This window comes from Nomascus leucogenys, chromosome X (genome assembly GCF_006542625.1).
Source record: "Nomascus leucogenys isolate Asia chromosome X, Asia_NLE_v1, whole genome shotgun sequence".
Lineage (NCBI taxonomy): Eukaryota > Metazoa > Chordata > Mammalia > Primates > Hylobatidae > Nomascus > Nomascus leucogenys.
Window position 1 is genome coordinate 88,021,629 of NC_044406.1, and position 23,394 is coordinate 88,045,022.

Consider the following 23,394-nt stretch of genomic DNA (forward strand, 5'->3'; position numbering starts at 1 on the left):
ATTTGGTTCTCACAACAGCCCTATGGAAAGGTTTATCATCCCCCATTTTACCAACCAGGAAACTAAGCTCAGGGAAGTTTTAGATTCAGAGAGTCACAGAGAATTTAAACTCGGATCTGTCTGACTCTAAAGCCATGCTTAATCCATCTCTTTCATCAAAAATATAACTCATTGTTCTAAAAAAGAAGACCAGAAAGAAAAGAACAACCAAATCATTATTTTAGAGCAAATTGGCGTGTCATTTGCTGTCATTTTCACTCATCTTGCACTTTCTATCATTCCCTTATCCCAACTCCTAGCTTGGAGTCAGCAGGGCTGCTGCTTTCCTTGCAGCTTGCCTCATCCCTGAGCAAGCAAGTCACACTGCCTGGGTTATCTGAAGATAATAGAAGACAACAGAGAAGTCCCTTTCAAAACTCTTGTCAGTACTTTATTTTCCGCATACACCCTAAAAAGAGATAGATGAATAGCTACAGAAAGCAGAGACAATGGGCCTGAGTTCAAACCTCCGCTTCTCCCCCTTCCAGCTCTTGGACTCTGGACAAACACCTATTATGTGCCAGTCACTGTGCTCTGTATTTTATAAATGTTATTTCATTTAAATAAATTGCACGCTTGCTATATAGTGATATGGAAAGGTCTCTAAATACACTGTTAAGTTTACCAAACAAGCAATGGAGGGAAGAGTGGGCATAATATGCTACTTTATGTATTAACAAGGAAGGAAAAATAAGAAGCTATACCAACATTTGCTTTATAGGCACAAAGAAACTATTAAAAGTAGTTCTTTGGGAGGGGACTAAGTCGGGGTGGGCATGGGAGCAGGGGTTGGGGGAAGACATTTTACTTTGTAACTTTTTATACTTTTGAGGTTTTGAGTCATGTGGATATATTATCTATTCAACAAGGTCAGTGTTTACTTCAAAATAGTAGCCTATTTTATATCTGCAATGGCAGACACTGCGATTACATAGGACATGGGGTTTGGAGCAGACAAAGCTTGGGTTCAAATTTCAGCTCTACCCCTTACTTGCTTAGGGATCCTGGGCAATTTACTTCCTCATCTGCGAAAGAGGGATAAACACCTGCATACCTTACAGGGCTGTTGGGAGAACTGTATGAGATGATATATGTGAAAAGGAAAACATGTAGCATGGTGCCTAGAACACAGGAGATACACAATAAAGACTTACACATTTCCTACCAGACAATTTTGCCATACAGTATTTTTCGGGTTTTTTTAGGTGGGGCGGGGGAGTTGTTTGTTTTTGTTTTTGTTTTTTAAGACAAAGTTTCGCTCTTGTTGCCCAGGCTGGAGTGCGATGGCGCAATCTTGGCTCACGTCAACCTCTGCCTCCCAGGTTCAAGCAATTCTCCTGCCTCCGCCTCCCAAGTAGCTGGGATTACAGGCGCACACCACCACACCTGGCTAATTTTGTATTTTTAGTAGACAGGGTTTTACCATGTTGGACAGGGTGGTCTCAAACTCCTGACCTCAGGTGATCGGCCTGCCTCGGCCTCCCAAAGTGCTGGGATTACAGGGGTGAGCCACCACGCCCAGCCAGCCATACAGTATTTAACCACATTCTTTTTTCTTTTATCGGTACATAATACTTTACATATTTATGGGGCACATGTTGAGTGTCACACGCATAGACTGTGGAGTAATCAAGTCAGGGTATTTGCGGTATCCATCACCTTCAGTATTTATTATTTTTATGTGTTGGTGTCAAGTCCTCTCTTCTACTTGCTTTGAAATATACAAAACATTGTTGCTAAGTATAGTCACCCTATTCTGCTATCAAACATTAGAATTTATTTCCTCTAACTATAGATTTGTATCCATAACAAACCTCTCTTCTTCCCCGCTGCCACCCACTTACCCCTCCCAGTCTCTGGTATCTATCATTCTATTCTCTATATTCATGAGATTAACTTTTTAGCACCCACAATTAAGTGAGAACATACAGTATTTGTCTTTCTGTGCCTGGCTTATTTTGCTTAACATAATGTCTTCCAGTTCTATCCATGTTGCCGCAAATGACAGGATTTCATTCTTTATTATGGCCAAATACTATTCTATTATGTATATGTACCACATTTTATTTATCCGTTAGTCCACTGATGGATACTTAGGTTGATTCCATATCTTTGCTATTGTGAATAGTGCTGTGATAAACACATGAATGCAGATCCCTTTGATATATTGATTTCTTTTCCTTTAAATAGGTACGCAGTAGTGGGACTGCTGAATCATATGGTAGTGCTAGTTCCCTCCTTCGCTTCCTTCCTTTCCTTCCTTCCTTCCTTCTCCTTCCTTCTCCTTCCTTCTTCCTTCTCCTTCCTTCCTTCCTTCCTTCCTTCCTCCCTTCCTTCGAGATGGAGCCTCATTCTTGTTGCCCAGGCTGGAGTGCAGTGGCGCCATCTCAGCTCACTGCAACCTCTGCCTCCTGGGTTCAAGCAATTCTCCTGCCTCAGCCTCCCCAGTAGCTGGGATTACAGGCACCCACCACCACGCCCAGCTAATTTTTGTATTTTTAGTAGAGATGGGGCTTCACCATGTTGGCCAGGCTGGTCTCGAACTCCTGACCTCAGGTGATTCACCTGTCTTGACCTTCCAAAGTGCTGGGATTACAGGTGTGAGCCACCACGCCTGGCTAGTTTTCATTTTTTAAGAAATTTCCGTACTGTTTTCCACAGTGGTTATATTAATTTACATTCTCATCAACAATGTATGGTTCCCTTTTCTCTGCATCCTGGCCAGCATATGTTATTTATGTTTTTTTTTTTTTTTTTTGAGACAGAGTCTCACTCTGTCCCCCAGGATGGAATGCAATGGCATGGCATGATCTCGGCTCACTGCAACCTCCACCTCCTGGGTTCAAGCAATTCTTCTGCCTCAGCCTCCCAAGTTGCTGGGATTACAGACGCCCACCACCATGCCCGGCTAATTTTTGGATTTTTAGTAGAGAAGGGATTTCACCATGTTGGCCAGGCTGGTCTCAAACTCCTGACCTCAAATGATCCGCCTGTGGAGGCCTCCCAAAGTCCTGGGATTACAGGCATGAGCCACTGTGCCTGGCGTTTTTAATAATAGCCATTTTAACTGGGGTGAGAGGATATCTCATCATTTCCCTGATGATTAGTGATGTTGAGCATATTTTCATATATCTGTTGGCCATTTGTGTGTCCTCTTTTGAGAAATATCTGTTCGTGTCCTTTGCCCAATATTTTGTTTTTGTTTTAGTTTTTGTTTTGGAGACGGAGTCTCCTGACCTCGTAATCCACCCACCTAGGCCTCCCAAAGTGCTGGGATTACAGGCATGAGCCACTGAGCCCGGCCCCTTTGCCCAATATTTTAATGGAATTATTTGTTTTTCTACTGTTGAGTTGTTCAAGTTCCTTGTATGTACTGGACATTATTAGTCCCCTGATGGATAAGTAGTTTGCAAATATTTTCTCCCATTCAAGATGTCTCTTCACTCGGTTGTTTGTTGTTGTTTTGCTGTGCAGGAGCTTTTTAGTTTAATATAGTCCTCCTGGTCTATTTTTGTTTTTGTTTCCTGTGCTTTTGAGGTCTTAACCATAAAATTGTTGCCTAGAACAATATCCTGAGGAGTTTTCTCTATGTTTTCTTCTAGTAATTTAATACTTCTGGGTCTTACATTTAAGTTTTTACTCCACCTTGAGTAAATTTTTGGATATGAGAGATGGGGGTCCAATTTCGTTATTCTGTATAAGGTTATCTAGTTTTCTCAGCACCATTTATTGAAGAGAGTGTCCTTTCCCCAGTGTATGTTCTTGATGGCCTTGTCAAAGATCAGTTGGCTATAAATATATGAATTTATTTCTGGGTTTACTATTCTGTTCCATGGATCTATATATCTATTTTTATACTAATACCATGTTGTTTTGGTTACTATAGCCTTACAATATATTTTGAAGTGAGGTAATGTGATGCCTCTAGCTTTGTTCTTTTTGCTTGGGATTACTTTGACTATTCTGGCTCTTTTTTAGTTCCATATGAATTTTAGGATTGCTTTTTATATTTCTGTGAAAAATGATGTTGGTATTTTGATAGAAAGTGCATTGAATCTGTAGATTGCTTTGAGCAATATGGTCATTTTAACAATATTAATTCTTCTGATCCATGAACACGGGATATCTATTTTTGTGTCCTCTTTCTTTCATCAATGTTTTATAATTTTAAGTGTATAGGTTTTCACTTCTTTGGTTATTTCTAGATTTCTTTGTAGCTATTGTAAATGGAATTGCCTTCTTGATTTCTTTTAACCACATCCTCGTTTCAGTTTCCCATGGGCATTCTTTGGGTACAGTTGCTTAGCCACTTATGAATTTTTAACCATATTGTCACCTCTCCTGTGTTGCATCTCATCCACATCAATGACATGAAAAGCATTGTCACATGCCTCACTTACTTCCACATAGTATAACCACCATTTCCCCTGCTCTACCAGTCTGGTGACCCTACCCAAACAGGAAATTAGGTCAATCTGGAATTACTTGTTCCAGAGGGTTCCTGGAGATCACTATTTCTCTGGGTAACTGCCACATGCCTTATGTTTAAATATTCTAGAACACTATGCTATCAGTGCTGTCAGTGTCACTAGGCTATAGTTCCCAGAGACTTCTTCCTTATTTGAAAACTGAGATTGTGTTTGCTCTTCTCCAGCCTTTCAATGTTTTTGTCTTTGTGCCAGGATTTTTTCTGGGTCAGAAAATTTGAACTTATTTACAATAGTTGGGGCCTCTCCTACTGTCTCAGCATTTAGCCCGACCTTTATATTTCCCTTTACCATTCTTACTTATTCTACTGATTCCAATCTGATGTGTATTTTCCTTGACAGACTATGGGAGCGATATAGAATGGGAGTGATTGTTGAGGTCCCAGCCTGCCAAATAAGGTCTTTGTGATATGTGTTGTGGCCTTATAATCAACAGCTCTGCAACTGTAGTGCTTAAAAGACTTTCTGTAATTTGGAGATGGTGTCTCCAGATGGCAGCCATGTGTCACTGCCACAGGCTCAAAAGTAATGCTGGAAGCCCCAAGAGTAGTGTTTACTGAAGAAAAGATTTCTCACTGTCATCTGTCTTCATTCTCCAATTGCACTCAGAAAGAGGCTCTAGACTTTCTTTGTTCCTTTGGTGTCTCATCTACTTCTTTTTTTTTTTTTCAAAGCTTTTTTTTCCCCCTTAGGATGTGGGAACTGAGTCAACTCACATGGGGCTTTAGCCTTTCCAGCCCTAGGCTGACAGACCCGTGCCATGCTGTGTGTGTGCATCCTTGGGCAGGCGGCCCTCTGCTTGTTTATATGTGCCCCGTTAAACTCTGAACCCACTAAAGAGTCATTTATTTTGTATAGCCTGTGAGGCATCTTTATGATGCCTTTATAATTTAACAGCCCTATAACCTTTTGTGCTCAGTACTGAACTGGGATTGGACTTTAATTCCTAAGAAGCCTTCTTCCTTCTTTGATGTCACATTCCCTTCCTCTCTCTCATTTACATTTTTGTATTATCCTTTAAATTTTTATTTTAAACGTACATACAGAAAAACTCACTCTTTTTGGTGTACAGTTCTGTGGGTTTTGACAAATGCATAGGGTCGCATAACTCCCACCACAGTATGAGACAGTTCCATCACTTCAAAATCTTGCCCAGTGCTTCCCCTTTGATGTTATTCCCTACCTCTACCCCTAATCTCTGGCAAACACTGATCTGTACTCTGTCACTGTATTTTTGCCTATGTCTCTATATTTTTGTTATATAAATGGAATTCTACAGTATGTAGTTTTTCAAGTGTGGCTTCTTTCACTTCCCAAAATAAATTTGAGATTGATTGATGTTGTTGCATGTATCAGCACTTCATTCTTTTGTATGAATACACCACAGTTAGTTTAGCCATTCACCCATAGAAAGACATTTGAGGCTGGGCGCGGTGGCTCATGCCTGTGATCCCAGCACTTTAGGAGGCCAAGGCGGGCAGATTAAGAAGTCAAGAGATGGAGACCATTCTAGCCAACAAGGTGAAACCCCGTCTCTACTAAAAATACAAAAATTAAATACAAAAATTAGTTGGGTGTGGTGGCATGCCCCTGTAGTCCCAGCTACTCGGGAGGCTGAGGCAGGAGAATCAAGCTTGAACACGGGAGGCGGAGGTTGCCGTGAGCCGAGATCGCACCACTGCACTCCAGCCTGGTGACAGAGGGAGACCCCGTCTCAAAAAAAAGAAAGAAAGAAAGAAAGAAAGACATTTGAGATTTGAGTTGTTTCCAGCTTTTGGCAATTATGAATAGAGCTACTTTTAACTCTCGTGTACAGGATTTTGTGTGGACACAGGTTTTTATTTCACTGGCATAAATACCTTTAAGTGGGATTGCAGAGTCGTATGGTAAGTGTACCTTTCTTTTTTTTTTTTTTTTTTTTTTTGAGACGGAGTCTCGCTCTGTCACCCAGGCTGGAGTGCAGTGGCGCAATCTCGGCTCACTGCAAGCTCCGCCTCCCGGGTTCACGCCATTCTCCTGCCTCAGCCTCTCCGAGTAGCTGGGACTACAGGCACCCGCCACCAAGCCCGGCTAATTTTTTGTATTTTTAGTAGAGACGGGGTTTCACCGTGGTCTCGATCTCCTGACCTTGTGATCCGCCCGCCTCGGCCTCCCAAAGTGCTGGGATTACAAGCGTGAGCCACCGCGCCCAGCCCAAGTGTACCTTTCTTTATAAGAAGGTAGGTGTTACCTTTATAAGAAATAGCCAAAATATTTTCCAAAGTGGCTGTATTTTTGCATTTCCACCAGCCATATATGAGAATTCCAGTTTCTCTCCATCTTCACAAACACTTGGTATTACCAGTTTTTGTAAGGATACCCTCTCTGATGGATATATAAGCAGTATCTCATTATGATTTTAATTTGCATTTCCCAAATGATTAATGATGCTGAACATCTTTTCATGTGCTTATTTGCCATTGGTATATCCTATTCAGTGCCATGTGTGTTTATATCTTTTGTCCATGTTCTAACTGGATTGTTTGCTTTTTCAATGTTTTGAGAGTTCTTTCTATATTTTAAATACTAGTCCCTTTTACGACTTCGTCTTTTCACAGAGCAATTTTTAATTTTGACAAGGTCCAATTTATTAATTCATTAATTTATTTATTAAAATTTAATTTTTCTGGCCGGGCGCAGTGGCTCATGCCTGTAATCCCAGCACTTTGGGAGGCCGAGGCAGGAGGATCACGAGGTCAGGAGATCGAGACCATCCTGGCTAACACGGTGAAACCCCGTCTCTACTAAAATACAAAAACTTAGCCGGGTATGATGGCAGGTGCCTGTAGTCCCAGCTACTCAGGAGGCTGAGGCAGGAGAATGGCGTGAACGTGGGAGGCGGAGCTTGCAGTGAGCTGAGGTTACGCCACTGCACTCCAGCCTGGGCGAGAGCGAGACTTCATCTCAAAAAAACAAATTTTAATTTTTCTTTTATTAATTATGCTGTTGGTGTCATACCTAAGACCACTTTGCTTAGCTCTAAATCCCAGTGACTTTCTCCTGTTTTTTCAAGTCCATGATCCCATTTGAGTTAATTTTTGTATAAGGTGTGAGACTTAGGTCGAGGTGGGGTTTTTTTTTTTGCATATGGAAGTACAAGTGCTCCAGCACCATTTGTTTGAAGGCTATCTTTCTTCCACTGAATTGTTTTTGCACTTTTGTCAAAAATCATTTCGACACACCTGTGTGAGTTTACTTCTGGGCTCTCTATTTTTTTTCCATTGACCTATTTGTCTTTTCACCAAGACCACACTGTCTTGATTACTGTACTTCTAGCTTGCCTTTCTTCTATTGCTACAGTCCCCCGATGGTGTTATACATTAAATATCCAGGATGGAGAAGCCACATGCTACTCACCGAGGGGAGGAAATTATCACAGCAGCCTGGGCACGCGTTGTGAGCTCTCCTGTGACCGGGGCTTTCGACTGATTGGAAGGAGGTCGGTGCAATGCCTGCCAAGCCGTCGCTGGTCTGGAACTGCCTACTGCAGGCGTAAGTTGTGTGTGTGCATATGCTGACGCATGTATGCGAGAGAAGCCAGCCAGCCAGCTGCTGAGGGTATATGCCTGGAGGTGTTACTAATATGCCCTTCTCTCATGTACAAATTGAGACTATTCCATAAGCCCCCCAGCAGGGCCTTTCCCCATTCTAACATTCGAGTTCAGTTTCTCTGGGTTACTGCCCAAGCAATATGAGCATTTAACTAGCCACCAGCTCATCTGTCTCAGGGAGCCCAGGAGTGCACAGCCAGAGCTAAGGCTTGGGCCTGAGGTCTGTTGTGGACCTAGATCTTCTTCTGGAGCTCCTAAGGATGTGTGGTCTTAGACTCTTCCACTTGTGGTCAACTGCTGTACTTCCTGGCCTGTAGCCTTAGAAGACCTTGGCAGTGGAGCTGTGAAACATCTGCTATTCTTCATTTTCTTCTGAAAGTCAGAAGAAAAATCCCTAAGTCTAGAATGTGAAAGTGCTGATATACACACATTCCCAATCATTTCCCCCTTCAGCTTCCAAATCTCTACCTCTTACTCAAGTTCCACAGCCTTTTAGCAGCTGAGCTTTTCCTGTCCATATGTCCATGGCAGAACACCATTTGTAGGACACCCATGTATGCACAGCCCTGCATTGGTCACTTCCTGTGTTACTTAATTCTTCAAGTACTCCCAGGCTGCTTATAGATGAATGGGATAGAAACACAAATGTGTGCACATCACACATGTGTGTCATGTAACTGGATGCAGAAGTGCTGAGCATTCATATAGAAATGGGGCTGGTCAGAGAAGATGCTGTAGAAGAGAAGAGAAGCTTGATAGCCAGAAAGCAGGCAGTCACCACACCCCTCTTGGTGACTGGAATTAAATTGTTTCAGGACTTAGACCCCATCATTTTCAACAGGAATTTGAATCGGTCTGACACAATTGAAAAACATAGGGCTGTAAAGTACAAGTGAACATAAAACCAGTTAAAATAATGGTGACATACATATTTCCAGGTGCCTACAATGAGTCAATTACTACATTTGAGCACTGAATCTAGCTTTGACTTTCCTCATAAGAGACAAAAGGGCAAATGCTTTGGATCTATCATTTTTCCTGTCATATGATACTAAGCAAACACATTCATCTGAAGAGACAAATCTTTTCTCTTCGCCCCGATTTCAGAAAGGTCATTTTTGCATAGGTCTTTACAAAGGGACACTGGAAAACAGAAAATGCAATAATCTTTAAGTCTGGTTTGCCAAGCAACAAAATGAACATAGCTTATACAGATCTTTATTCAAAGCTCCAACAATTGAACTTAGGCAGGATTAGAAGTTAGACAACCTAAAGGAATACATGGCCTCCTTCTCTCAAGTATCAGGTATCTCCAACAATACTTTGGCAAGCATAGGCTCACAATTAATCCATGGTGACAGGCTCCACCTCTGCCACATGTGGTGTCCAAGGCACACGGATTCCTCTTTTACCAAATACCACACCTGGCCCTCCAGGCACTGGTCTGACTTGTATTCTTGCCCAGACAGAGAGTCAGCCCAAGTTAGCATGTAAGTGAGCCTCAGCTGAGCAGTACCTACGGGAGCCCCAAAATTATATTGAGTATGCCTGGAGGAGAAAAGAAGCTTTGAACGTGCTCAAGGGCATCTAGCATTTGAGGAATGAGAGACAAAAATTAACAGTTGCTAAGGCCCTAAATGAGCCCAGAGGATATATGCATTGTCTCTTTTAATTTATACAACAATCCTATGAGTTATCCACATTTCACTGAAGAAGACACTGAGACTCAAAAAGATGAGGCAACTTCTTAAAGTTACAGAGCTAGTAAGAGGTAGAACTGGCATGCAAACTCAGGTCTGATTTTTTTTTTTACTCCTGATAAGTTGTTTTACTTCCCCCTCTAAAATAGATTCTATTTTTTAGAGAATTTTTAAGTTCACAGCAAAATTGAATGAAAGATACAGATATTTCCCATTTATCCCCAGCACCCACACATGTACAGCCTCCCCTGTTGTCAACATCCCCCACCAGAGTGGTACATTTTTTACAGTTGACGAACATAAATTAATACATCATTGTCACCTGAATTCCATAGTTTATATTAAGGCCCACTCTTGTTGTATATTCTATGGATTTTGACAATGTACAGTGTTAGGTCTGATTTTGAAGTCTATATGCTTGGACAAGTAATTTACTTTTTTGACACCCCCCCGCCCAAGGGTGCTGCTATACTTTATGAAAATACAAAGACAATTAGGGAAAAAGGCAGTTAGGCACAAAAATGTAAGGGCAGTTCAGGTAGGGTTTCTGTATTTTCTGCTCTCTCTGATGTTTCTCCCTGTGCTAGATGCCCAGGCATCACCTCCAGATAGTCGCACAAGCCACTGAGCTTGCCACTTGGTTTTCTCTTAGAGATGAGATGCCATGCACTACCATTCATCACTAGTGGCACTTACACCTGCACAAATGGAGTCCTTCTTGACTCTCGCTGTGACTACAGCTGTTCCAGTGGCTACCACCTGGAAGGTGATCGCAGCCGAATCTGCATGGAAGATGGGAGATGGAGTGGAGGCGAGCCTGTATGTGTAGGTAAATGCTGGTTGCTCCCAGTTGTCCTGGTGCAAAGAGCCACCCCAGCATTATATCGACAAAAGATGTGGAATTCTCACCACAGAAGGCATTCCTCTTAGCTATGAGGGTGGCACCCTGGGTATTTGCTAAACAAAATGATCTTCTCCCCTGAAGTTGCATTTCCTTCCCCAGTTTCCTTGAGCACCTTGAACTTTTTACCTACCCAGTGGTGTGTGGCATTGCTTCAAAGGGTTCCCTCCAGGGAAAGCAAGGGGTCCACGAGTCAGCACTTGATTTTTCATCTTGGCAGACATAGATCCCCCCAAGATCCGCTGTCCCCACTCACGTGAGAAGATGGCAGAGCCAGAGAAATTGACTGCTCGAGTATACTGGGACCCACCGTTGGTGAAAGATTCTGCTGATGGTACCATCACCAGGTGAGCCTGAATAATGGATGCCCCTTATGCCTTCCCTCGGCTTCTCTCAGTCATTCAGGCTGGTCACACTGAAACTGCACAGGCTAAGGTGACAGTGGGGATGTGCCTCAGACTTCAATTCTAAGGGTCTCTTTCCTCAGTGTTTCTTTCACCCTGTCCCATGCAGGGTGACACTTCGGGGCCCTGAGCCTGGCTCTCACTTTCCCGAAGGAGAGCATGTGATTCGTTACACTGCCTATGACCGAGCCTACAACCGGGCCAGCTGCAAGTTCATTGTGAAAGTACAAGGTCAGAAAGAATTATTCAGTTTCCATATTGTTCATTAATCCTGCTCTACCCTGACCCACCCCATGTGTCTCCTCTCTATGCCTGGAAGAGACACACCTAATTTATACTGGGAGAGGAGAAAAACAAGTTCACCAAACAGGCTTATTTAGGAAGCCAGCATTACATGTGCATACACATGTTTCTGAAACTTTGACTCTTCAACAAGACTCTCATCAATAAGACTCTCATTATCCTAAATCCAGATAAAATCCACAAGGATATTCTTTATCCATTTCTTTTCTTAGACTTCAAAATGATCACATGTAATCAGCCTTCGTTCTGTCATTCACCTCTGCTAAAATTGGTGGTGTTGGCTGCCTGATTCTTCCTCTTTGCTTTGTGTTGTATTGTTTTGTTTTGCTTTTCTCATTATAAAGATTATTCATGCTTATTGTTGAACATTTGATAAATAAGGAAATATATAAAGGGGAAAAATCTATTACCCCATCATCCAGAGGCAACTGCTGTTAACTTTTTGGTATTTTCCTTCCAGTCTTTTTTCTATACATACTTTAAAAAATATATAGTTGAGATTGTACTGTATATCCAATCATAAATCATCCTTTTCACTTTTCATTAACAAAGTAATTTTCCCATGTTATTTTAAAATTCATCAGAAACATTTTTAATGACAGCATAATATTCTACTCTAAAAATATATCATAATTTGCTTAACCCTTCTCCCACCAATGAACATTTAAGATTCCTCCAACTTATTTCTGCTATTAAGAGGAATTCTGCAAGGTAGTCATCTTTACACAGCATGTCCATAAAGTCTGGAAACAGATGGTAATATTTTCTTTTAAAGATTGTCAGTCTTTTGATGACAACATGTATATTCACCTGTGTTTCCAGACTTTACAAACCTTTGTCTGCATTTCAGATTTAATTCCTTTTTTTTTTTTTTTGTGAGACGGAGTCTCGCTCTGTCACCCAGGCTGGAGTGCAGTGGCGCAATCTCGGCTCACTGCAAGCTCCGCCTCCCGGGTTCACGCCATTCTCCTGCCTCAGCCTCTCCAAGTAGCTGGGACTACAGGCACCCGCCACCACGCCTGGCTAATTTTTTGTGTTTTTAGTAGAGACGGGGTTTCATCGTGGTCTTGATCTCCTGACCTCATGATCCGCCCGCCTCGGCCTCCCAAAGTGCTGGGATTACAAGCGTGAGCCACCGCGCCCGGCCGATTTAATTCCTTAAGAAAGGAAAATTCCAGCTCTGTCCCCAGCCAGTGGAAATATAGAAAAGCCATTTTTCTGGTCATCGTAAGTCTTCTGGTCTAGAAAGCCCAGCATGGGCACCCTCTTAGCCTTTCCTTCTTATAAGAAACACCATAACTTCTAACTTGAGCTCCTCCCTGACAGTGAGACGCTGCCCAACTCTGAAACCTCCGCAGCATGGCTACCTCACCTGCACCTCAGCGGGGGACAACTATGGTGCCACCTGTGAATACCACTGTGATGGCGGTTATGATCGCCAGGGGACACCCTCCCGGGTCTGTCAGTCCAGCCGCCAGTGGTCAGGTTCACCACCAATCTGTACTCGTGAGTGAAACCGGGGAATGGGGCAAGTGAATGTGGTGATTAGGGGAACTTTGGAGGATCTTCCTCATGGCACAGGGGTCCAATAACAATGTATATGATATGGGAAAGGGGGGTTCTGGGATGTGTCTAATTTAAAGGCCAACTCCTACCCCAAGAAGAAGGGTTTAAAATCTCTAAGTGTTCTTTTAGGATTTCCCCCAAGGGATGGGAGAAACAGCCAGAGAGCGGTAACCTGAAAGACTGGAACACCTCAAGATGTTAGGTTACCTAAGCTGGGATGGTGGAGAAAGCCATACTCTGACTGGTCACCTGCTTCTGCCCTAGCTATGAAGATTAACGTCAATGTCAACTCAGCTGCTGGTCTCTTGGATCAATTCTATGAGAAACAGCGACTCCTCATCATCTCAGCTCCTGATCCTTCCAACCGATATTATAAAATGCAGATCTCTATGCTACAGGTAAGGCCCACTCCCCTAAAGAGGGCTTAGCTCCTGTAAATTATCCCTTATCTTTTCCAAATCAGAGTTATTCTCTGCAGCACAAACCTTACCTACTTCCTGAAACTTTTTGTGGATAACATTTGATCAGTTTTACCATAGACATATTTAGCACATTTAAAAAACTGTTTTTACTGAAAAGGCAATAAAGTCACTGGAGTGGTGGCTGTGACTTGCAAGGGGCTGGGTGAAAGACGGGAAGGGAGTGTGGCAAAGCACTCTGAAGAGACTTGCAAGACAGCTATGATCAAATGTAAATGTTAGGAATTAAGTACGTTTGTGTTTTCAAGGAATAACAGCACTAACAAACACTTATGCAGTAAGTGCTATGTAGGTATCCAGTACTGATCTATGGGTTTTACACATATTCATCCAATTCTCACAACAACCCTTTGGAGGTAGATACTATCGTTATCCCCATTGAATAGGTGAGGAAACTGATGCATAGAGATTAAGTCACTTGCCCAAGGTCACTAGCTAGTAAGTGGTGGAGCTGGGATTGAACACAGGGAGTCTGGCTGCAGAATCTCTGCTCTTAGCCACTACCAGTAGCAGAAAAGAAGGAAAAGCATTATGATATCTCAAAGTAAAATGAGAGAGTTGCATGGCAGTTTTTAACATAAGAGATACCTAGCCAAAGCCACTGGTAGGGAGAGGTTGATAGGACAGAATAAATATGATTATGGGGACTTATAAAAGAACAGGCTAGGTTACTGGAGATAATTCAGGGTGTGCTGACAAGACTAAGAGAAGCAGCTCTGGGGAGCTGCAAGGGGCTGGATACCCATGTGGGAGAAAAAGCTACTTGGGAGGTTTCTAAAGATTGAATCTTAGAAGTTGCCAAGTGAATATTCAGAGGCCCAGGATGGAAGCAGTTTTACAAAAAAACAAAAACAAAAAAAAACCCTGGAGGGTCTAGACCAAAAAGAGGGCCTTATTCATCCAGATATCCAAAAAGACTGACAAAGGTAACAGTTCAGTTGGAAGCAAGGGAGTAAGAACAAGAAAAGGAACCTGTCAGCAAGCATAGTGACTCTGACGGTGAGGACTAGAGGGGAAGCCCAAAGATGAAACAGAGGTGGGGTGCCGGGGAGTATTCAAGGCCTCTTTAAACCTCACCCTGGTAACTGGCTAGTAGGTGATCCTGCAAGACAAGGCAGGACAGAGATCTGGGGTAGGACTGCAAGCTGCGCTGCCCAGTGCAAGGAAGGTAACAAGGGGTAATGAAAAGAGCACTGGGCGCAATTTTGGAGAAATCCTGGAGACCGAGCGAAGGCCCTGGCCAGGTAGCCTATTGTTAAAGAGCACACGCTTGGGCAGGGGGCATCAGTCCTCAGTTTGAATCTTGGCTCAGCATGTTATTGTCACCACCTGGCTTGTGAGGGGTGTTGTGAGGATTAGATTATGTCTACAAAGCATTAGGTTTGTGTATTCAATAAACAACAGCCATTATCATATCACATTGGCTATCCATCAAGAACTTATGTAATTTAAAACCTATACAAAGCTAAACAATCATTATGTTCCTGCAATTTACTCATTGAATTCCTCTTCTCTACCCCACTTTGTGTAACTGGTTTCAGTAGAATGAAGGAAACACTATTGGGGCAAGTACTTCAGGAATGACAGAGGGAACAGGTTGTCATAGACCCCACAGTGTGATTGTGTGATCATTGGGGGAGAAGGGGCTCCTTTCCCACACTGCTTCATATGGTCCCAGGAGGAATCAGCCAAGTAGCCTTAGGTTTGAACTCACAGCTCTGTTGCCTAAAATGTTCTGTCTCCCTCCCAGCAATCCACCTGTGGACTGGATTTGCGGCATGTGACCATCATTGAACTGGTGGGACAGCCACCTCAGGAGGTGGGGCGCATCCGGGAGCAACAGCTGTCAGCCAACATCATCGAGGAGCTCAGGTCCTGGCTGGCAGGCTGCCAAACATGGGGGGAGGGGGGCTGGGGCGGGGGGAGAAACTCTAGGCAGGACACTGGCAAAAGCGGACTATGGGAAACCATCAGACACTACTCTCTTGCAGCACTTCTTGAGTTTGAACTCTTATGAATGCATTAGGTAAGACCAGAGAGTAGTTCTTTACTTTGGTAGAACATCAAAATCAAATGAGGGCTTAAAATACAGATGAGCAGGCCCCACCCTAAACCACCTTAGGAATGTGCCTTTACAAAGGCACCTGAGGGGACTCTGAAGCACAGCCAGGGCTGAGACAGTAAACGCAAACTTGACTCAGATAAGCCCCTGCTCTTGTTTTCTGGCCTCATCTCTTTGCCTTCAGTCTCCAAAGGAGGAAAAGGCATCTTTTTTTTTTTTTTTTTTTTTTTGAGACGGAGTTTTGCTCTTGTCACCCAGGCTGGAGTGCAATGGCACGATTTCAGCTCACTGAAACCTCCACCTCCCAGGTTCAAGTGATTCTCCTGCCTCAGCCTCCCGAGTAGCTGGGATTACAGGTGTGCACCATCACGCCCAGCTAATTTTTGTATTTTTAGTAGAGACAGGTTTCGCCATATTGGCCAGGCTGGTCTCAAACTCCTGACCTCAGGTGATCTGCCCACCTCCGCCTCCCAACCTGCTGGGATTACAGGCATGAGCCACCATGCCTGGCCGCAAAAGGCATCTTTAAGCACTGAAATCTGAGTAATATCTATCGACTCCTGGGGAAGAGAACATTAGAGGTGACAGGTGATGGAAGAAGTGGGTCTTTCTCATTCTCTATCCAGTATCACCCTTCTAATGCCTTCACATATATTCAGGGCCAATAAAGCCATGACTGCTCTGTTTTAGAGCAGTGCCTCTAAACAATAGAGAAACTATACCTGCCTCTAGAGCGCAGTCTCAGTGGGGACAGAAAGATTCAGTCCCAGTTAGAGAAGAGACTAGAAAACACTCAGAGGGAGACTGCAGACTTGCAGCTACAGATGGAAGAGTTAACCAGAAGGTATTTATCAACCTAAGGGCTGCCATGTATGATGTGCATACACAGCATAGTCTCTGCAGCGGGTGGCCCCCGGAGTCACCCTGTGCAGCCTGCACAGCAATATGTGATAGCCCTGCTTAAAGGGGCCTACAATGAAAGCACTGCCTGTTAATAACAAAGCTGTTGCAGCTGAGGTGAGGAAGGGACAGCTTAGCAGAACTAGATGCATAGAGGCAGCAAGAGTAGAATCTGAACACAGAAAAACAAAGAGACTTGAGACAGGAAGTAGAGGGGATGGGGACCAGGGATGAGGTGGGGAAGGAATTAGTCCATGAGTGGAGCTGCAAAAAGTCAGAGGGTAGTAGAGCCTGTGGGGATGGGTGCCCAGACAAGGTCTCATACCTCCCTGGGCTGCTCTCTCTAGGCAATTTCAGCGCCTCACTCGCTCCTACTTCAACATGGTGTTGATTGACAAGCAGGGTATTGACCGAGACCGCTACATGGAACCTGTCACCCCCGAGGAAATCTTCACATTCATTGATGACTACCTACTGAGCAATCAGGAGCTGACCCAGCGTCGGGAGCAAAGGGACATGTGCGAGTGAACTTGAGCCAGGGCATGGTTGAAGTCAAGGGAAAAGCTCCTCTAGTTAGCTGAAACTGGGACCTAATAAAAGGAGGAAATGGTTTCCCACAGTTCTAGGGACAGGACTCTGAGGTAGGTGAGTTTGCCAAATCCTACAATGTTTCCAGGCATCCTTTTAGGGCTGTGTAAGTTTCCCTAGAAGCTAGGCAGGGACTGAGGACAGGCCTTGGGCAGTGGGTTGGGGGTAGAAGTTCTTCCTTTCCTAACCCGGGCCCTTGCCCAGCTCTCCAAAGTCTTTCAGAGAAGTAAATCCTAAATTCACTCACGAACTGGCTGTTTTAACTGGTTCCTCTACCCTGAGGTGACAGCAGAGGGCAGCACGAGCACAACAGAAACCAGCTTACACTTTAAGCAAGCGTAGCTGGATTTTCCTTATAGGATGAGGGGTGGGTAGCAGGGTACAAAACATCCTTTTTTTTTTTTTTTTTTTTTTTTTTTGAGACGGAGTCTTGCTTTGTCGCCCAGGCTGGAGTGCAGTGGCGTGATCTCGGCTCACTGCAAACTCCGTCTCCCAGGTTCATGTCATTCTCCTGCCTCAGCCTCCCGAGTAGCTGGGACTACAGGTGCCTGCCACCACACCCGGCTGTTTTGTATTTTTAGTAGAGACGGCTTTTGACCATGTTAGCCAGGATGGTCTCGATCTCCTGACCTTGTGATCCGCCCGCCTCGGCCTCCCAAAGTGCTGGGATTACAGGCATGAGCCACCGCGCCCGGCCCAAAACATTCTTGAACTTGTCATTTCCCCTTCTAGGGCATTGGGCAGCAAATGTTATCTGAACCATTGCTTTGCTGTTAGGAAAACCCTGCAGTGGGAGAGAGCTTGGGAAGATGTATCCAATCAGAGCAGAATGCTCTCTGGGGCCCTCCAGCTGGCTCACGGGCAAGAACCCCTTCTTCCTGAGGCCTCCCGTTTCTGTAGCAGAAGGCAAACAATTCTCTCCCTTCCTCAGAGGAGTCCCCAGCTTATTACTTAGGAAACTTCAAAACCACCACTGCAGGTCATAGGGAAAGAAAAGAAAAACAGACTCAGCCTCATGTATTAACTTCTTCAGATACTTGTCCCCTTTTGAGAGATGAGCACAGAGCAGGTGGGAGCTATAGCAGCACAAAATCAAGCCTTACCAGGCCTAAAATTCGAGGTGGAGCCACACACAGATCCCTGCTCTGACTGCAGTCCCTCTCAATGGTGTGCCAGTGTCTGAAAGAAAAGTGTTCTCTCCCTTGCTGCTGAGAACCTTCTTTCATAGTCATGGAACCCAGAGTCATAGCTAAGACTCAGCAGCCTCTCTCCTTCAGCTTTACTCAGGGGATCATCAGTGGATGACTTGAGGGGAGAAGGAAGCAGGCTGGGTGGGGAGGCAGAGCTCATAATGCTCAAGCACTATGTGCCAGGTGCTGTCCTAAACACTCTACTGATTGACTCTGAAGTCTTCACAAGAACCCTATGAGGTAGGTACTGTTATTAACCCCATTTTACAGATGAGGAAATTGAAGCTGAGTGAGATTAGGTAATTTGCCTAAGATCAGACAGCTAGTAAGTGGCAGAGTCAGGATTTCAACACCAGCAGCCTGGCTCTAGAGGCAATGTTCTTCTTAGACATGCCATCCTGACGCTACTTCTTTTCCTACTTTCCATTTAAAGACAACTGAAAGCCGTAAGCAAGGAGAAAGTTTCCAGGTTCTATAATCCTACCCAGACACAAGGCTCAGAGTGGGCTCAGGAGGAAAGAGGGAAATGAAAGGCTCTCAACCTGAGAAAATTCAGTCTTGAAAGCAGAGTGATGGGACATAAATCATGAGGCCAGAACAAATTGGGGGAGCATGAGTCAGAGAGAATCTCCTTCCACTGGGGTTTTAGTGGAAATCTCATTTAAATGCAAAATAAAAAATTAGGGAGTTGCTGGGTAGAATGGAACATGGAGGAAATGTTCAAAGTTGGAGCAAAAAGGTCCCTTCTCCCTCTTCCCGCCAGGGAAATATGGGAACTGTGAGAGGCAGCAGGCAAGTTATGGGCAGAAGGCAGATACAATGAGTTCATATGGGAAATTTCTGGTCAGACTAGGTCTGTGGTTCCAAAGGCAAAGACTGCACCTTGGGCAAGATGAATGCCCTTCGTTGTCTTTATCATTAACACTTCAAATGGGGCAAGCCAGGACATACTAGCAGGTCAAAGGCCCAAACAGAGGAGGCCTACTACCTCCTGAACAGAGCTCCACCTGGACCTGACTCAAGGAACATTTATATGCAACTGAGGAGCTTTTGTTTAATTTCATTTTGAATAGTCAAGGCAAGTCAATCTTGCTTTTTTAGGTAAAGTTTTACAGTAACCTCCTTCGTAGTCCTTTGAAGATGAGGATTTGAGAAATCCCAACTCCTAAAGTAGGGGAGAGACAGCAGCAGAATAAGACCCACAGCCAGACCCAAAAGGGCTAGCCCGACCCCTGTATATATTGTACCTCTCTCTCTGCCCACCTCTCCCCCACTTCTTCCCCCTGCCCCACTCTCTCTTATCCTGCCTGTCCCTCTCCCCTATTTCTCTGTCTCTCTCTGTCTGTCTCTCTCACATACACTCACACTCACTCACAAGCAGTACAGTCACTAAGTTGGCTAGGTAATATCCAACTTAATTGTCCTACTTTTTGTAAATTGAACTTATTTAAGATATTTTAGAAGAGATGAGTCATCTCTTCCTTTGACTCTTCACCCATAACACATATACCATTCTCACAGGAGGCCTCATGGTGCAGTAGAGTCAGACTTTGGTTCAAAGCCCAACTCTGTCATGTGACAGTGGGCTTGAGTTTCCTCATCTGTAAAAAGGGAAGATTTCCTCCTTCATAAAGTGGTTGGAGAAATTAAAGAAATAGTATATGAAGCCTTGCACATAAAAAGCATTTGCTATATATTAATGCCCTTTTGCACAAGAGGTCAAGAATTGCTTGGGTTATACCTAGAAATCAAGAGCCTTATTTCTGGCACCTGTGTTATTTCTCTCAAAACTACATAATGGTAGGAGGAGTAAAAGAAAAAGTCCCCGCCTCCCAGAGAAATTGAAGGATCCAGAAAGAAGTGCTTATAGCAGGGAATGTCTTCCCTCACCTCCTATATGAACATCTCTCTCCTTCCTCCAGTATAGGAGGGTCTACAAAGCTAAAGGAAGAATTCTTTTGTTATGAGATAGAAAAGTGGTACCACTTTTAAGATGATTTCTCAGTTCTCTCCTTAGATACCAAACACAAAGGACGAGGGATCAAGCTCAGCGAAGGTATCAGGCATTTAAGGTATCAGGCAGCAATGCAGAGAAAGGCGAATTTTCTTCAATCAGCATAGGATGGTTAGGGAAGAGCATTTATCGCTTTGGTTCTTATCCTTCAAGCCAGGGGAAAAGCAACAGCGAGTTAGGACATCAGAGACAAAAGCATTTATAGAACTAACAAACGCAAACGTTTGACAAGTGAGAAAGCTTTATTAAAGCACACGTACATGTCAGGGAGGTGGGAAACAAAAGAGCAAGTTACAGCCTGGGATCCCAAGTTATGCCTTCCATTACAATTGCAATCCACACCAAATCAGTCTTTGAAAACATTCCTCCATTCGGTTCATACATACAATAGAAACCACTGTAGCTGCCCTGAATCCAGCGTGCTTATAGGAAATTAATTAGCAGCTGACTCTGTTGAAAGGGATTTCCTCTCTGCTATACACTCCTTCCACACACAACTTTGGGTAGAAATGCTTATGAGAATAGAAAGGTCAGTTTGGATCAATGAGTACCGGAAGATGAAACTTAGCTCACTAGACCCTTCTTTGAAAAGCCTCAACACACTACACCCATGTAATATGTAGGTCAAATTTAGGAAACAATAGCAAAAACAGGAACTGAAAGCTCATCAAGCAGGAAGTCAGAATAACAGGGAGACTCTGTCTACATTCCCTTAGAGCCCTTAACAGTCCCCAGCCTGGAGAAACACTGGGCCAATTGAGGTAACACTTGGTTCTTCTGGTTGACACAGTGGTATGTAGACCATGCTCTGTTTGATAACACACCCCAGACGCAAACAGTAAGACAGGTGTGGTACATGAGGATGAATATATCTCACCTTTCATTCGAGAAATGAGGAGCTCTCTCTCCAATGACTGCAGTATCAGTTTAAAATGCAGAAAATTCAGCATGGGCTGTGAGACACTTTACCCTCAGTCACTCTGGTCCTCTGAGATCAGCTAGAAGCTCTCACTGGGCATCCTCATGATTTAGTCAAAACACATTATCTAATTAAAGTGCTTTTCTAAAGCAGCTCCATTATAAGAGTCCCCCAAAGGTCTAGTAAAGATATCTGGAACTGGAAAAAGCTTGGGAATTCTGTTAGCATTTCAAAGAAAAGCATTAGACCAAAGCAAGGTGGAAACTGCTTAAAAACTAGAAAAGTTAAATTTAAAAGCCAAGTTCCAGAAGTTTATCAAGGTAGAAAATAAGTTAAAAGCATAAATTGGAGAGGAGAAAGAGGAAGGAACTACTCACCTCTCCCCCACATTCCTGTCTTTACTAACCCAACCCTGCTTCCCAGAGCCTTAAAACCCAGACTGGTCCTAATGCCAAAGGTAGCCAGGGCTTCCTAGGGAAGTAGGAACAATGATAGCAAGACAGAAGATAAAAGGTTGTTTTAAAAGCTGTTTTTAAGTAAACCTTATACAGACATAAGAAAAAATGGACTCCGAAAATATACTAGATTATACACAGAAACATTTTGAAGAGATACTTATTCTTGAGACTGCTTTAAAAGGGAGAACAAGTCTGCATCACTCTAGCCAGCATAATGAGATTTGCAGAAAATACATGTTTGTACACACACACAAACACACACACACACACACACACATTAAATTATAAATCTTTGCTCTTGATTTCTTCACTTCCTCTGACTTGCCCTCGCCAGGGCTGGACCTGCAGAAGAGGACAGGGACTCATAAACCCAGCTTCTGCTTGGCCATTGAGGAACGGAGCTGCAGAGTCCCTTCTGCCCAAGACCCTGGGTACTGTCGCATCTTCTGCCACAGGCTCACTTCTTCCCCAGTCGAGTCCATCCAGTCCACCACTTCCCCATTACTGATCCCTGAGGAGAAACACCAGAGGAGGCTAAAGACGGGCCCACTCTCAGCCCACCAGGGAAGATTAGCCACCCCATAACAGACAGTTTCCTATGAAGATGGGCTAATGGCCACAGCAGTCTGGGAAGTGCTCCCTCACCTGTACTCCTGAGACTCTGTCAAGAGACTCTGGGTTGATGAAATCAGACTCCAAATGGCATGCAGTCACTAGAGACTTCTTATTCTGAGGCTGTTACAGAGTTCTAGTGCCTGACAACTCATGCCAGAGCTATTGCCAACTGTACTTAAACATTCTTCTTATTATTATTAATTTGAGATGGAGCCTCGCTCTGTCGCCAGGCTGGAGTGCAGTGGCACAATCTTGGCTCACTGCAACCTCTGCCTCCTGGGTTTAAGCGATTCTCCTGTCTCAGCCTTCGGAGTAGCTGGGACTACAGGCCCGCGCCACCACACCCAGCTAATTTTTTTGTATTTTTAGTAGAGACGGGGTTTCACCATGTTGGCCAGAATGGTCTCGATCTCTTGACCTTGTGATCCACCTGCCTCAGCCTTCCAAAGTGCTGGGATTACAGGTGTGAGCCACCGTGCCCGGCCAACTTTTTTCTTTTGAAGCTAAATGCCTCTCCTCTAGCTGCAGACTCCAGGTCAGAAGTGAGGATCGTATGTGGCCCCATTCCTATTCTCTTGTATATTCATCCATTAATTCAGCAAACATTTATTGAGTGCCTACTGTGTGCCAGGTACTCTTCCAGGCTCTAGAGACACTAGTAAATAAAGCAGAAAAAGTCTCTGTCCTCAGGCAACTTTCATTTGAACAGAGAAGACAGAAAATATACAAGCAAACCAGTAAGAGTATTTCAGATAGTGAGATTAATATTATGATGTAAATAAACAGGATGATGTGTAGTGCCTGACTCAGGAACTACTGTGCAGATGGAGTGGTCTGAGGACTCTCTGAGAAGGTGACATTTGAGCCAAGACCTGAAGGATAAGAAAGAACCAGACTTTCCATTCAGAGAAAACAATAATTGCAAAGGTTCTGAAGTGGGAATGAGCTTGGTATACTTGGAGAGCAGAAAGTCATTGTGGTTGAAGCACAGTAAGCAAGGGGAAGAGTGATACAAGAAGGATCAGAAAGGAATAGAGGACCCAGGTTACATAGGGGCCTGTAGGCATGGTAAGAACTTTGGATTGTTTTCTAAGCACAACAGAAAGCCACTGAGGGGTTTTAACAGGGGACTGACATGAATTGGCTTTCACGTGTGAAAACATCAGTCTATATGCTTCA

The 23,394-nt window shown here is 43.9% G+C and overlaps 2 protein-coding genes across 2 annotated transcripts in view; one reads left to right on the plus strand and one right to left on the minus strand.

The window, feature by feature from the left end:
- The window catches only part of SRPX2 (sushi repeat containing protein X-linked 2), a 31,557-nt gene extending 10,701 nt beyond the window's left edge, over positions 1 to 20,856 (plus strand). The window contains exons 4-11 of the mRNA XM_030807121.1: positions 7,866 to 8,057; positions 10,469 to 10,645; positions 10,938 to 11,064; positions 11,231 to 11,352; positions 12,751 to 12,930; positions 13,255 to 13,388; positions 15,220 to 15,341; positions 16,779 to 20,856. Coding sequence (XP_030662981.1) covers positions 7,866 to 8,057; positions 10,469 to 10,645; positions 10,938 to 11,064; positions 11,231 to 11,352; positions 12,751 to 12,930; positions 13,255 to 13,388; positions 15,220 to 15,341; positions 16,779 to 16,959 — 1,235 coding nt within the window. The 3' untranslated portion in view covers positions 16,960 to 20,856. The remainder of the gene's footprint in view (positions 1 to 7,865; positions 8,058 to 10,468; positions 10,646 to 10,937; positions 11,065 to 11,230; positions 11,353 to 12,750; positions 12,931 to 13,254; positions 13,389 to 15,219; positions 15,342 to 16,778) is intronic.
- The window catches only part of SYTL4 (synaptotagmin like 4), a 56,664-nt gene continuing 53,716 nt past the window's right edge, over positions 20,447 to 23,394 (minus strand). Inside the window, exon 17 of the mRNA XM_030807120.1 lies at positions 20,447 to 22,111. Within this exon, the coding sequence (XP_030662980.1) occupies positions 21,963 to 22,111 (149 nt within the window). The 3' untranslated portion in view covers positions 20,447 to 21,962. The remainder of the gene's footprint in view (positions 22,112 to 23,394) is intronic.